This window comes from Chroicocephalus ridibundus, chromosome 22 (assembly GCF_963924245.1).
Source record: "Chroicocephalus ridibundus chromosome 22, bChrRid1.1, whole genome shotgun sequence".
Taxonomy (NCBI): Eukaryota; Metazoa; Chordata; class Aves; order Charadriiformes; family Laridae; genus Chroicocephalus; species Chroicocephalus ridibundus.
In genome coordinates this window covers 4,754,569-4,769,022 of record NC_086305.1, presented here as the reverse complement: position 1 = coordinate 4,769,022, position 14,454 = coordinate 4,754,569, and the positions used below count along the sequence as shown (strand labels likewise).

Below are 14,454 nucleotides of genomic sequence, written 5' to 3'. Positions count from 1 at the left end.
GTTTCTGTCCCACCTGGAGAGAGAGGTGGCCGGTGACCACAGAGAGCGGTTAGTGGCTAGGTGGAGACCTGTGCTAGCCCTGGCGCTCACAGTGCCAGCAGCACCGGCCCTACAGCAGCAGGGCACTGCTGAGAGCCAAGGCTTCAGGTTTATGGTTTGGTACATGGAAAACTAGAGGAGCTGCTGCGTGTCCTGGGATTTGTGGGATGTCTACAGATGTCTTGCAGTCTTGAAAGATGGGCTCGCTGTCAGTTTGTGAGAGCAACAGATTAGTTCATCATTGCTTCACCTTGGCAGTGCCAGCCAGGGGACTGAAGAGGAGGGAGATGAGTCCATCTTCCGCTCCCAGGAAAAAAATGCAACAGAGGTTAACAGTGCAGGGCTGGCGGTGGATTGTGCTGGGCACAGAGACAGAGTCAGGGACCCTGGAGCCATCTCAATATTTCAGTGGCCCCCTGACTTCCCATTTGCAGCCTGGTCCCAGAGCCTGAGCATAAAATCATAGAATGGTTAGAAGGGACCTTAAGGATCATCTAGTTCCCACCCCCTGCCCTGGGCAGGGACACCTCCCACCAGCCCAGGTTGCTCCAAGCCCCGTCCAACCTGGCCTTGAACCCCTCCAGGGATGGGGCAGCCACAGCTTCTCTGGGCAACCTGGGCCAGGGACTCACCCCCCTCACAGCAAACAATTTCTTCCCAAGATCTCATCTAAATCTCCCCTCTTGCAGTATAAAACTGTTCCGCCTTGTCCTATCGCTCCCCTCCCTGATAAAACGAGCAGGTACCCATGTTTACTGCAGAGGCACACTTGGAGGAAAAGAGGTGGATGTCCTGGGTGGGATCCCTCCCAGCACGTGCTGTGCAGGCTCTGCCAGCAATCCCTTGGCTCCTACGGCTCGGAGTCTTGTGTGGCTCTGCTGGAGACCCAGACCTCTGCACAGCGGCCCTGGCATGATCTGCAGGATCCCATGTCAATCCTCCAAGAGTTGCTCCACTCTCTGTCTGGTGGCCCTTTCCTGCCGGTCTTCTTTTTAGGATGAACAAGGGCAATAGTCGCCCAATGATGGGGGATGCTTCCATGCATCTGAGCTAGCAATGTGCCCTTGTGGCCAAAAAGGCCAATGGCATCCTGGGGGGCATCAAGAAGAGTGTGGCCAGCAGGTGGAGGGAGGTCATCCTCCCGCTCTGCTCTGCCCTGGGGAGGCCGCACCAGGAACGCTGGGTCCAGTTCTGGGCTCCCCCGGTCCCAGAAGGACAGGGAACGGCTGGAGAGGGGACAGCAAAGGGCTGCCAAGATGCTGAGGGCACTGGAACACCTCTCTGATGAGGAAAGGCTGAGGGATTTGGGTCTCTTCAGGCTGGAAAAAAGACGCCTGGGGGGGATCTTATCAACGCTGATAAATACTGAAAGGGGGGGTGTCAGGAGGATGTGGCCAGGCTCTTCTCAGTGGTGCCCGGGGACAGGACAAGGGGTAACGGGCACAAACTTGCCCATGGGAAGTTCCATCTCAACCCGAGGAGGAACTTCTTTGCTGTGAGGGTGGCAGAGCCCTGGCACAGGCTGCCCAGAGAGGTGGGGGAGTCTCCGTCTCTGGAGACATCCCAACCCCGCCTGGACGCGTTCCTGTGCCACCTGCTGTGGGTGACCCTGCTGTGGCCGGGGGTTGGAGGAGATGATCTCCAGAGGTCCCTTCCAACCCTATGATTCTATGATTTCCTCCCTGCTGCCTTTCCGGGGCGCTGAGAGATGTTCTCTGTGTGCAGATATTGATGAGTGCAGTGAGATCCCCGCTATCTGCACGAACGGTGTCTGCATCAACCAAATCGGCAGCTTCAGGTGCGAGTGTCCCATTGGATTCAGCTATAACAACATCCTGCTCATCTGCGAAGGTAACGGGGCAGCCGGGACAACGCTGCCGAGGGCGCCCAGGAGGGTGGGGGTCCCCAGTGGGGCATTAGCGTCTCCCCAGCTCATGGGGCACCTGGGGGAGGGCTGTCAGCAGACACGGACAGAGTCTACATGTTCTCAGCCTTCTTGAAATCTTCATTTTCCACATCAAAGGTTGGACGAAAATTGCTGATTTTCATTCATGTTCCTCTCTGGTTTTCCACTCCTCTGTTTTTGGGTTGGTTTTTTTGTTTTTTGGAAAAAGTTTGCAAATGTGAGCGTTTCCAAGTTTTGACTTGAAACTAAAATTCACTATTTTATTGCAAAGCGATAGAAAATGGTTGAAAATTGACCCTGACTGGAGCAAACCAAGGGTTAAAATTCCATTGACTCCGCCGAGCCCTACCAGGATGGTGGTGCCCGGTGAGCCCTTGGCCCCCTGCGCACTCCGGGTTTGTGTTGCTCTTCCCCCTCCAGACATCGATGAGTGCAGCAGTGGGGAGAACCTCTGCCAGCGCAACGCCGACTGCATCAACATCCCGGGCAGTTACAGGTGCGAATGCTCAACCGGATACAAGCTGTCGCCTAGCGGAGCCTGCGTGGGTAAGATGGGAGCTCTTTGCTACCTATTCCAGAGACAGGGGCGGGAGGCACGGACACCCCTGCCTGGGCTCTTCACGTGGCTTTGCAGACCAGCCTGTGCGGACCCAAGGAGGGACAGCGTGAAGGACACGCCAGTCCCACGCGTGGGTTGCCGGTCTTTTGTCAAGCCTGGGGACTATGACCTTGGTTGTGCTGTGATTATGGGATACCTGTACTTTTGGAACAATTCCCAGGGATTGTGGGCCCCTGAGGGATGAGAAAAAGGTCGCTGTGAAGTGCAGCTTTAGTCTGGCAGCTCAGGCCATTTTCTCCAACCAAATTTACTGTTTTAGCGATGGCAGTGCATCAGTCTCGTTCTCTGGGAAGCCGCCTCCCAGAAAACGGAGGCCCCGTTCTGCTGTGCTGCTGCTCACAGACACAGCTTCCCCCCACCTGCAGAAGGCCAGTGCCTCGTCTCTTCCCATTTGCTCCATCCCTTCTGCTCACTGCTGCCCGCTTTTGCTTTGTTTTAGGTCGCAACGAATGCCAGGAGATCCCCAACGTCTGCAGCCATGGGGACTGCGTTGACACCGAGGGCAGCTATGTCTGCATCTGCCACAACGGCTTCAAGGCCACGGGGGAGCAGACCATGTGCATGGGTCAGTGTGACAGTGTGACTGCCACAGCCCTGCCGCAAGTCAGATACCAGCATGGACATGAGCTCTCTCCAGCACCCGCTGGGTAGTGCCAAGGACAGCCAAGGGCCACGGTGTCCTCTCGATCCCCGGCTGCCCCTGCAAGCCACAGGGGTGTTGGGCTGCCTGGACCCTGGCTGCACACCCAAGACAGGGGCTCTCAGCTCTCTCAGCCCCTGAATCAGCCCTGACCTTCTCTCTGCAGATATCGACGAGTGTGACCGACAGCCCTGTGGAAACGGGACCTGCAAGAACACAGTTGGCTCCTACAACTGCCTCTGCTTCCCTGGCTTTGAGCTAACGCACAATAACGACTGCATGGGTGAGTTGCATGAAATCCTGACCGTGTGGATGGCTGATTGGGGTCAACGTGGCAAGGGCTGTGGGGCGTGGGGTGCCACACGGTGGCATACAGCGGGTCAGCTCTGGGTGTCACCTGGCAGTGGCTGTAGAATTGACCTCTGGGTGTCACCTGGCAGTGGCTGCAGGGGTGGTTGTATGTGACACTCACATGCTCTGCATATCTCTTCCCGCTGTGCTTATCATTTCCCTCCCACAGACATTGATGAGTGTTCATCCCTGGTGGGGCAGGTGTGTCGAAACGGGCAGTGCATCAACAGCATCGGCTCCTTCCAGTGCTTGTGCCAAGAGGGGTATGACCGGACCCCTGATGGGAAGAACTGTGTAGGTGAGTGTCCGGGCAGCAGGCTGGACCTTCCCAGTCAGTTGAGCTGTGTGTTGGCGTGGCTGGCATGGTGCAGTGCTATGAGACCTGGTCCCCAAGCTGGTCCCGTCAGAGGCAACTGAACAGTGGACTCTCCAGAGCCACTCACAAGGCCCAAAGTCCTCTGGAGCCAAAGCCTGATTGTTTGACTGCCTGTGAGAAGCTGGACTGGGCCCCAGTGTGCCTTCATGTCCCTTCCTGCAATGCAGGGAACAGTCAAGCCAGTCCCTTTCCATGTGCTGAGACCTGCCTGACAGCGAGGAGAAATGTTGTCCTGTCCATGCCTCTAAAGCATGGAGAGTTGTACCAGGGATGCCTTGGGAACCACCCTGCAGGCAGGGGCCGTGGGGGGAGACAGGCACATCGCACCCTTGTGTCCGTCACTCTGCCTCCTGCAGGGCTGAGTCCGTGTTCCCAGGGCACACGAGGTAGAGCATCCTGGAAAATGTCCTATCCGCTTCCCTGACATCTTTAGGGCAAAGCAGGGTGCACCTGGAGGTAGGGCCTGGGTGCAGCAACGTACCCTGCGCCCAAGTCCTCTGAGCTGAGCACAGACACTATCACTGGTTATTTCCCCTCCTCTGCAGACATCAACGAGTGCGTGAGCCTGCCTGGGACCTGCTCCCCGGGCACCTGCCAGAACCTGGAGGGCTCCTTCCGCTGTATCTGCCCCCCTGGGTACGAGGTGCAGAACGACAACTGCATCGGTAATGTTGGCTCTCTGCCTCCTCCATTTCCAGCACAGCATGTGGTCACCTTGGACTATTCCCAGAACAACCGTATTCTTCCTGAGTGGGCTGGGCCATCCATCTCCCCCCGCCCCCCCGCCACAGATAGCTTCTTGAAAGCAAGTAGACATGGAGCAAGGCAAGGCGTGCTCCGATGATGGAGGAGGCTTGATGGTTTTGCTGTCCCCTGGCCTCTTCATTGTCCCATTTGCCCTGAGGGTGGGTTAAGGGTGAGGGCTGGGGTGATGTCCTGCGGGCATCAGAGCTCCCCAGACATCACAGCTGGTTTTGATGCAATGAGGAAAGGAGTGACCTTTGGCTGCTCTGTAAGTAATATGTCCCTGGTGCTCCCAGATATCAATGAGTGTGAAGAGGAGCCCAACATCTGCCTCTTCGGGACATGCACCAATACCCCTGGCAGCTTCCAGTGTGTCTGTCCTCCGGGCTTTGTGTTGTCTGATAACGGCCGACGGTGCTTTGGTGAGTGCAGCTCATCATGGTGGGGAGGGGACCGTAACCATCCTGGATATCTGCAATGACCCATGACTTTCCCCATCCACCTACAGATACTCGCCAGAGCTTCTGCTTCACTCGCTTTGACAACGGAAAGTGCTCTGTCCCCAAGGCCTTCAACACCACCAAGGCTCGGTGTTGCTGCAGCAAGATGCCAGGAGAAGGCTGGGGAGACCCCTGTGAGCTGTGCCCGCAGGAAGGAAACGGTAGGTGTGCTGGGACCTAGCTCCATGGGAGAGATGGCTGCATGTGTCTCCGACATATGCAGAGTATGGGGAAGGTGCGCAGGTCAGAGAACACAACCAGCAATGCAAGACGTCCAGCAAAGTGGGCTCCTCCATCTGGAGAGTACCGCATTGAAACCTAGTAGCCCTTCCTGGACTGCAGTATTCCTTGGATCTCCAGCAACCACAGTCAGCCTTATTTCTGCTTTGGATCTGCTCTCAGTTCTCTGTGGGGCTTTAGATAAGGCAAAAGCATCTCAGTGCCTCCCGATCCAAGGGCAAGCACAGGTGTTTCCCAACCAGCTGGGCTTCTGTGGCCTCCCGTGGCCACAGAGCTGTCAAGCTCTCAGTCATGCTCTAGAAGCCTCCAAAAGCACATTTCAGTTTCTGTGAGTAGAAGCACTTGTAAACATATCTGACTCTTCTGCTTTTTTCCAGTTGCCTTCCAGGAGCTATGTCCATATGGCCATGGAGCCATCCCAGGCCCAGGTGACACCCGAGAAGGTAAGGTCTGACCTAGGGATGAGAAGAAATTTGTTTTGGGGAGGGTATTGCCTAGAAGCAGCCAAACTTAGGCTACGTGGAGAGTAGGGTAGAATCCCAGAGGCAGGAGGGGACGGATGTAGGACTGGGTTCCCTCTCAAGCTCATGGTCTCTGACTGCTCACCAGAGGTTCAGCCCCTGGTTCTGGAGAGGGAGTGTCTGGGATTGCAGGGTCAGTCCTGGCTATGTGCTCACATGAGGTTTCATTGCTTTGGTTTCCCCTCTAGATGTTAATGAGTGCTCAGAGAACCTGGGTGTCTGCATAAACGGAGCCTGCATCAACACTGATGGGTCCTTCCGCTGCGAGTGCCCCTTTGGGTACAACCTGGACTACACAGGAGTCAACTGTGTGGGTAAGGGTCTGCATGGGGGGAGCACCAGCTCCCTCTTGCTTTTATCCTCCTTACGTCAGAGGCTATGTTCAGTCTGGAGAAAAGAAGGCTCCGAGGAGACCTTATAGGGGCCTAGCGGTATCTTAAGGGGGCCTCCAAGAAAGCTGGGGAGGGACTTTTTAGGAAGTCGGGTAATGGTAGGACTAGAGGGGTTGGATTAAAACTAGAGATGGGTCGGTTCAGACTGGACGTTAGGGAGAAGTTCTTCACCATGAGGGTGGTGAGACACTGGAACAGGTTGCCCATAGAGGTGGTGGAAGCCCCATCCCTGGAAGTTTTTAAGGCCAGGCTGGACGGGGCTCTGAGCAACCTGATCTAGTGGGAGGTGTCCCTGCCCAGGGCAGGGGGGTTGGAACTAGATGATCTTTAAGGTCCCTTCCAACCCTAACAACTCTATGATTCTATGTGAGTGCGTGTGGAGAGAAGGAACTTGCTTCTCCCCTGCCCCTTTGCTTTTTACCCCTGGCTCCTGGCTTTGCTGGGCTTGTTTGGATGCTCTGGGTACATGAAGAGACCAGCCTGCACCTTTCCCACCTAATTCATTCACCTAACGTGGTCCTGGCTTCCTGCAGATACCGACGAGTGCTCCATTGGCAACCCCTGTGGCAACGGCACCTGCACCAATGTGGTGGGAGGCTTCGAGTGCGCCTGTGATGAAGGCTTTGAGCCAGGTCCCATGATGACATGCGAAGGTAATGCTGCTGTGGGGCAATCCCTTCACCCCCATTGCATACTGGGCATGTGTGTGACCCCACTACCTGGGTGAGCAGCAGTCAGGTCAGCCTCTGATGGACAGTGGAGAAAAGCTGGCTGGGGCTCATCTCCACGTGAGCGTGTACATCAGCACCAGTCCCCTTCGGCTTCCTCTGAGGCTGGAGCCCAGGAGGAGCTCTGGAGACCTGCCTAAATGCAGGAGCTGCCTCACCAAGGAGCCAGGACCCTGTCCCCATCAAAGCTGCCAAGACACCAGGTGGCTGTCCCTCTGCCACAGAAGCCCATGACAGGAAGGCTTGGTGGAAGAGAGCTCTCATGAGTTGAATTCACGAGGAGGGAGGAAGTCTCTCCTGGGGAGGCCCACCACCTTTACTGCTCAGCTGACGCCTGAGAGCACAGAGTCGAGCTCTCCCCTCTCTCCTGCCTCCCAGATATCAATGAGTGCGCGCTGAACCCTCTGCTCTGTGCCTTCCGCTGCATCAACACCTTTGGCTCCTACGAGTGCACCTGCCCCTCTGGATACGCCCTCCGAGAAGACAGGAGAATGTGCAGAGGTAAAACCCCCTCCTGCACCCATCGGGGAGCTCCCACGCTCTCCCCAGGCCCCTGCACTGTGCTGGGCTCTGGTGCTGTGCAGAGAGAAGGCAGGACTTCTGAGCTGGCGCCTCTGGGCTTGTGCTCACTCTCGCCTGCCTTGGTGTCTCTGCCGTGTGCCAGCCAGCCCGGCCCAGGGCAGTAGGGCTCGGCGGAGCAGTGCAGATGGGAGCGCTCGGTTCCAAGTCGCCCCCCGAGTGCTGCAGAGTTGGCAGGTTGAACGTGGCCTCATTGAGGTTCTCGGTTGCAGATCTGGATGAGTGTGCAGAGGGATTGCACGACTGCGAGTCTCGAGGGATGCTGTGCAAGAATCTCATTGGCACCTTCATGTGCATCTGCCCCCCAGGAATGCAACGCAGGCCCGATGGAGAGGGCTGCACAGGTACCAAGGACCAGGCTGGGAAGGGTTCCCGGTGGGGATAGAGACCATCCTCTTCTAGGCATTGTCCACGTAGCTTTATTTTATATCCTACTGTCAGACAGCTCCTCCCCAGGGTTTTCCATGTGTCAGAACTTCCCTTATGTCCTATTAGATGCCTTCACAAACAAAATCTCTCCATCTCTGGACCCATGGGTCTACGCAGTTCCAGCACGGGATGACACAGAGCTGTGCCATGTGTCCTTTCTGTTGAGTCTTTCCATGTTGGTGTCAAGCTCCTTTGCACTGAGCTGCTTTTGGAAAGGCCAGCACTGGAGAGCCCAGACTTGCACACTGTCAGGCACAGCAGGAATGCAGAGTGAGCCCAGCTCCACTCCAACCCCAGCACCTTGGTACTTGCAGGTGGAGAAGGTGCACTCTAGGGAAGCTGGGTGCTCAGCCACCCTGCTTTGGGGGAGGTCCGGGGCCGGTGGATGTGTTTCTCAGCTGCCTAAGGCCGTGGAAGTGGTCCTCAAGGACTATGTGAGGGTGTTTCAAACTGCGTGGTAGCGTGGGAACTCACGGAAAGCTGAAATTCGTCCTACGCCTGACCATAGCTCTTTGCGGCTCCTTCCATCCTAGATGAGAACGAGTGTCGCACCAAGCCTGGAATCTGCCCCAACGGCCGCTGCATCAACACGGTGGGAAGTTACCGCTGTGACTGCAATGAAGGTTTTGAAGTCAGTCCCTCTGGCACAGAGTGTATTGGTAATTACCAAGTCCTGGTGGGTCCTGAGCAGCCTCTCATTAGCAGCAGATGATGCTTTTCAGGTGTTTCAGGGTTTCCGAGGGGAAAGGCTGTTGGGGCATCGCCTTAAGCATTATCCAAACCACACTACCCTCCATGCTGGAACTGGCACAGGCTGGTCGGGCTGCTCGGTTATCCCTGGTGCTGACACTGTCTCAGATCCTGACCTTGTGTCCCCCACTCTCTCTGTCCAGACACCCGCCAAGGATTCTGCTTCACTGAAGTACTGCAAACCATGTGCCAGATGTCCTCCACCAACCGCAACCTGGTCACCAAATCTGAGTGCTGCTGCAACAGCGGGCGCAGCTGGGGCCCCCAGTGTGAGCTCTGCCCCCTTCCTGGAACCGCCCAGTACAAGAAAATGTGTCCTCATGGACCAGGGTACTCCACTGATGGGAGAGGTGAGCTGGGGCCCAAACCACCTTCAGTGCAGAGGGGAGAAAGCAGAGGTGTGGGTACAGGCAGAGTTCCCCAGGAACTGGCTGGGGCAGACCTACACGGTGCCTGGAGCAGGCAAGAAGCTTCTGCAGCATTATCTTAAAACTCCCTAAATGTCTCTGGCATCCCAGGGAGAGTCTGAGCCGCCCTGGCACAGTGCTGGCACAGGAGCATGGGGACAGAGGCCGCATTGGCACTAACAGGTCCGTCCCTCTCTCCCGCAGACATCGACGAGTGCAAGGTTCTGCCCAACCTCTGCAAGAACGGACAGTGCATCAACAGCATCGGCTCCTTCCGCTGCCACTGCAGGCTGGGCTACACCGCGGATATCACGGGCACAGCCTGCGTGGGTGAGTCGGGAGAAGGAAACCCTCGGCAGGCTTCCATCCCTACTTTTCAGTGTGCAAAGAGAAGGTCCTGGGACCTGTCCTCACTTCTGTCCCTACAGTTCTGCAAATCCATAGCGGGGCTTTGGACGCTTTGCCATATTGCACGGTCCTCTGTACATCAAAGTCATCACTCTGTGTTGTTTAACTCCTTAAAACCCAGGCTCCATGTCTTCTCCCTCTGACCCCAGGGCTCACAGGGACTGGCAGGGAGTGTCATCCAGAGACGAAAGTCAGACCAGCCAGACCTTTTGTTGGCAGAGCATTTATCTGGGGCAGGGAGTGCCGGGATCCATAGGACCATCTGACCACTTAGTTACGTGGGGCCATGAGACCTGGGATCACCTTGTGTTCGGGAGCCCCTTGGTAGACTGAATGGTCCAAGGGGTGGTGGGGGCCCAGTCCAGCAGCACGACCTGGGAATGCTGACGTGTCTTGTCTCTCGAGTCTAGATTTGGATGAGTGTAACCAGTCCCCTAAGCCATGTAACTTCATCTGCAAGAACACAGAAGGCAGCTACCAATGCTCCTGCCCCCGAGGGTACATTCTGCAAGAAGATGGGAAGATCTGCAAAGGTATTCACCCAGGAGAAAGCAGCAGAGACCCTGCCTCATCTCTGGCAGCCCGGGGGATGGCAAGAGCTGAAAAGCATCTGCCAGAACAGTCAAGTCTGTCTGTTCAGCCCCAGGACAAGGCTAGACATGGAAAAAGGTGCCATGCTGGACCCTCCTGGACTGATGCATCAGGGTTTCATCCCTCTGCAGATGCTCTAGATCTGTCTCATCAGAAAAAAAAATAATATTCCTTGCCCTTTCCTACAGACTGCACAGCATATCCCAGGCTGTGCGGAGCCTTGAACCTGCCGGTCTCCTACAGGTGGGCTGGGCACTATCAGGGCCCCTCCTGGTGCTGGCAGCTGCCAAAGTGGGGCTTTGCCCACCTCTCATGGTGCTGATGTATCAGGAAGGTGGCCTATGAATCTGTGAGAGTCTGGGATTTGTGGATTACGAGAGAGGCAGAGAAAAATTTCTGCATCTTCCAGATGTGTCTGGAATGACGAGGCTCCCTGGACTTGTGATTGTCATGCAAGAATTTTGTGTGTTGTTCCTGAGGCTGGTCCATGTCAGCTCCTGGCCTGCCCAGGACCACCGTGTATCACCGTGTGCACGTGGGTGCCCGAGACTCGGACCGTAAAGGTAAGATAACTCAGTAAGATCAGTTGAGACGCATGTTCTTGTTGCTTTAGACTTGGATGAATGTGCCACCAAGCAGCACAACTGCCAGTTCCTCTGTGTGAACATTATCGGAGGATTCAACTGCAAGTGCCCTCCAGGCTTCACTCAGCACCACTCCTCCTGCATCGGTGAGTAGAGGCGTTTGCTGCTCTGCTGTACAGCACCACCAAGGTCCCTGTGGGTGAGCTCTAAGCCCAGGAGAGTCTTTCCAGCCCCCCAGCTCTGGGTTTAGAGCACTGCCCCTCTCCAGCCGGCCTGGGGTTGGGCATCTGACGTGTCTGTCTGCTGCTGGGACTGGGCTATGCTCCATGATGCAAGGTAGCTGTCTGCAAAGCTGCACGCAGCCACGTCCTTGGGGATGGACTTACAGGCGGCCGCCGGTGTTTTGCAGACAATAATGAGTGCACAGCTCAGCCCTCTCTGTGTGGAGCCAAAGGACAGTGTCTGAACACGCCAGGCAGCTACAACTGCGAGTGCCAGAAAGGATTCTCCCTGGACAGCTCTGGTGTCAACTGCGAAGGTGGGTCTTTGTCTCTGGGGCTTTGGCAAACACATGTTCCATGTGGAAGAGTTCCTAGTTCACTCGCAGTCTCTAAGGCAGCTCAGTCCAGCCAAGAAGGGACTACTCCTTACTGGGGGCACCAGAAACCCACACGGGAAGCCCTGGTGCAAAGGAGAGGTCGGTGCCTGACCTGCCTGGGGCAACACCGGCTCTTGGACAAGTAGATGAAGGTCTTGGTGCTGCAACCGTAGCAGCCAAGGGGAGGAAAGGAATGGTCCTGTGTCTGATCAGGGGAGATCTCATGCCGGCCAAAACCCACCATGTACTTATGCTAAAGAAAAGCCTACGTTCAGCGCAGACAGCCAGAAGCAGAACAGATCAGGTAACGGTTCAGGCCAGACCTTAAATCAAAAAACATCCAAGCAGGGGGTGCAAGGGGAGGTATGTGGGCCTGGGGGCTGAAAGCGTTACTCAGTTCCAAGCTGCAGAGACATAATTAGGCAGAAGAACCACCCACCCCCATGAACACCCTCAAGGATGCCGGCTGCCCAGCACATACCGTGTGCGCATGGTCCCTACACGCCCAGGGCAGCCCACGAGACAGGGGGAAGCTGTCTCACCACCATCTGTGTTACGTTGCTGCAGATGTGGACGAGTGCGATGGAAACCATCGGTGCCAGCATGGCTGCCAGAACGTGCTGGGAGGCTACCGCTGCGGCTGTCCACAGGGCTACGTGCAGCACTACCAGTGGAATCAGTGTGTGGGTGAGTGTGGGATGGGGCTCTTGTGTCCCGTAGCTGTAGGGATGGGGGACAGAGGGCAGCTACGCCCCGAGTCCCTCTTCAGCCACCCCTGGCCGTCTCTGACTCTGGAGTCTGGTTCATCTTTGAATCTGTTAGGTTGGGAGGGACCTCTGAAGGCCATCCTGTCCAACCCCCTGCAGTGCGCAGGGACAGCTTGAACTAGATCAGGTCGCTCAGAGCCTCATCCAGCCTGGCCTTGAATGTCTCCAGGGATGGGGCCTCCACCCCCTCTCTGGGCAACCTGGGCCAGTGTCTCACCACCCTCAGTGTAAAGAACTTCTTCCTCATGTCTGATCTAACCCTGCCCTGCTCTAGTTTAAACCATTGCCCCTCGTCCTATGGCTCCATGCCCTTGCAAACAGCCCCTCCCCAGCTTTCCTGGAGCCCCCTTCAGGGACTGGGAGACTGCTGTAAGGTCTCCCCGGAGCCTTCTCTTCTCCAGGCTGAACAACCCCAGCTCTCTCAGCCTGTCTTTGTAGAAGTGCTCCAGCCCTCAGATCATCTTTGTGGCCTCCTCTGGCCCTGCTCCAACACTAACCCAGCACTGATCTTCCTGCCCTTGCCCCAGAGGAGGACCATGCCTGTGCCCACAGTCAGTCCCCCTGCCCTGGCCCATGTTCCCTCTGCAACAGGGAACATCAGGAACATCTGGAAGCTGCTCTGCAGAGTGCTGAGCTCCCAGAGCTCCTGACGCCAGCAGTTCCCTGCATTGCAGGAGGATAAAAAAATGAAGGCAGTCCTTCAGGGACCTGCATGGGATGAGGTCTCACAGGGGAGCCAGGAGAAGGGAGCCTGCTGCCAGCTCAGCGATGCCCGTGGGCAGATTTCCTTGGCCCTGCGGGGTGGGGAGCCCCAACAGCACAGGAGCTCCCTTCCGCTACGTTTCTGACTGGTTCTGCTGTCTTTGGGTGCAGATGAAAACGAGTGCTCCAGCCCCACCGCCTGCGGCTCTGCCTCCTGCTACAACACTCTGGGAAGCTTCAAGTGCGTCTGCCCATCTGGCTTCGATTTTGACCAAGCCTTTGGTGGGTGCCAGGACGTGGATGAATGCTCAGCAGGCGGCAGCCCCTGCAGTTACGGCTGCTCCAACACAGACGGAGGCTATCTCTGCGGCTGTCCCGGCGGCTACTTCCGAGCAGGGCAAGGGTAAGGGAGCAGCCAGCAGGAGTGTCCCCACAGGCACCTGTACGTTCTTGGGGGGATATTGCAGGCTGCCATGGTGCCTCCAGGCATGCGCCATCACCACGCTCCTGCTCTCTGCCACCAATACAATTTGAAGGAGCCCCAGGAGCCGGTAAGCTCCCATTCCCACACGAGTCCTTGGCTTCCCCAGGCCAGGCTGTTCCTCACCCATCACAGGATCCTCATGGTAATGCGCATCTCCTCTCCCATTTCACTCCCAAAGGGCAGTGCAGCTGCAAGCATTGTAGCAGATGTTCTGCAGATCCATCTAGTCCAGGGTGCGGACAGATTAAATCTACTGGCCACATCTAAATAAGATGTGGCCTGATCTCTCAGAGGCATGTCCTGTGTACAAACCATGTCCTATACCCAGGCACGATCCTCCATGTGTTTCTGGATGCCACGTGGAGAACTTGTGAGGGCAATGATAAGATTTCCTTCTTGAAGCATGAATCTGAGATGGGTGTCTCTGCTTTTCTGCCACCAGACACTGTATTTCTGGCTTGGGTTTTGGGAAAGGTTCCTACCTTCCTGCTCCCCAAGAAGAAGATGAAGACAACCTGCTCTCCCCTGAAACCTGCTATGAGTGCAAGATAAACGGCTACCCCAAGAGGGGTCGGCAGCGACGCAGTGTCAATGGCACTGAGAAGCACCAGGTAAGAAATCCATGGCATCCTGGATGGGGTGAAGCAAGGCAAGAGCTGGGTCGCTTGGGGAATAGCTGCTTGGAGTGGATCCCAGCCCGTGTGCCCATTCCTGAGGGGCTGCCTCAATCCAGACGGAGCGAGCAGCTCACTCTGCCCATGCTGGGTGCTCGGGTGTTTGTGGATGCCACTGAGTCCAGAAGTCCTGCAGAAATGGAAGGTCTTTCACAGTATGTTAGGGGAGGTCAGGACGATCTTAGGTGACACGCATTTGTGTGGTTTGGCCACAAATGTCTGGAGGTACACGCAACCAAGAAATAAAGCAGACGCGTTTCCTTGCAAGGGGGGCTGATGGAGGAGCAGTCCCCATAGGGCCTTAGAGGACCATCAGCACTTACTGTCTGGCTCCAGACTGGACCTGTCACTATAAATACAGGGTATTCCTTGGAGGGAAGTTCTGGCCTCTGTCCAAGGCTCCCCCAAGAAGTTCACAGGCCTGG

The 14,454-nt window shown here is 56.3% G+C and overlaps 1 protein-coding gene across 1 annotated transcript in view; it reads left to right on the top strand.

The window, feature by feature from the left end:
* The window catches only part of FBN3 (fibrillin 3), a 112,424-nt gene that overhangs the window by 97,146 nt on the left and 824 nt on the right, over nt 1–14,454 (top strand). Inside the window, exons 42-63 of the mRNA XM_063358159.1 lie at nt 1,765–1,890; nt 2,366–2,491; nt 3,004–3,129; nt 3,371–3,487; nt 3,725–3,853; nt 4,477–4,596; nt 4,972–5,097; nt 5,184–5,336; nt 5,793–5,858; nt 6,125–6,250; nt 6,862–6,981; nt 7,435–7,557; nt 7,848–7,979; nt 8,598–8,723; nt 8,958–9,164; nt 9,426–9,551; nt 10,040–10,162; nt 10,834–10,950; nt 11,214–11,342; nt 11,970–12,089; nt 13,043–13,274; nt 13,798–13,966. Coding sequence (XP_063214229.1) covers nt 1,765–1,890; nt 2,366–2,491; nt 3,004–3,129; nt 3,371–3,487; nt 3,725–3,853; nt 4,477–4,596; nt 4,972–5,097; nt 5,184–5,336; nt 5,793–5,858; nt 6,125–6,250; nt 6,862–6,981; nt 7,435–7,557; nt 7,848–7,979; nt 8,598–8,723; nt 8,958–9,164; nt 9,426–9,551; nt 10,040–10,162; nt 10,834–10,950; nt 11,214–11,342; nt 11,970–12,089; nt 13,043–13,274; nt 13,798–13,966 — 2,939 coding nt within the window. The remainder of the gene's footprint in view (nt 1–1,764; nt 1,891–2,365; nt 2,492–3,003; nt 3,130–3,370; nt 3,488–3,724; nt 3,854–4,476; nt 4,597–4,971; nt 5,098–5,183; nt 5,337–5,792; nt 5,859–6,124; nt 6,251–6,861; nt 6,982–7,434; nt 7,558–7,847; nt 7,980–8,597; nt 8,724–8,957; nt 9,165–9,425; nt 9,552–10,039; nt 10,163–10,833; nt 10,951–11,213; nt 11,343–11,969; nt 12,090–13,042; nt 13,275–13,797; nt 13,967–14,454) is intronic.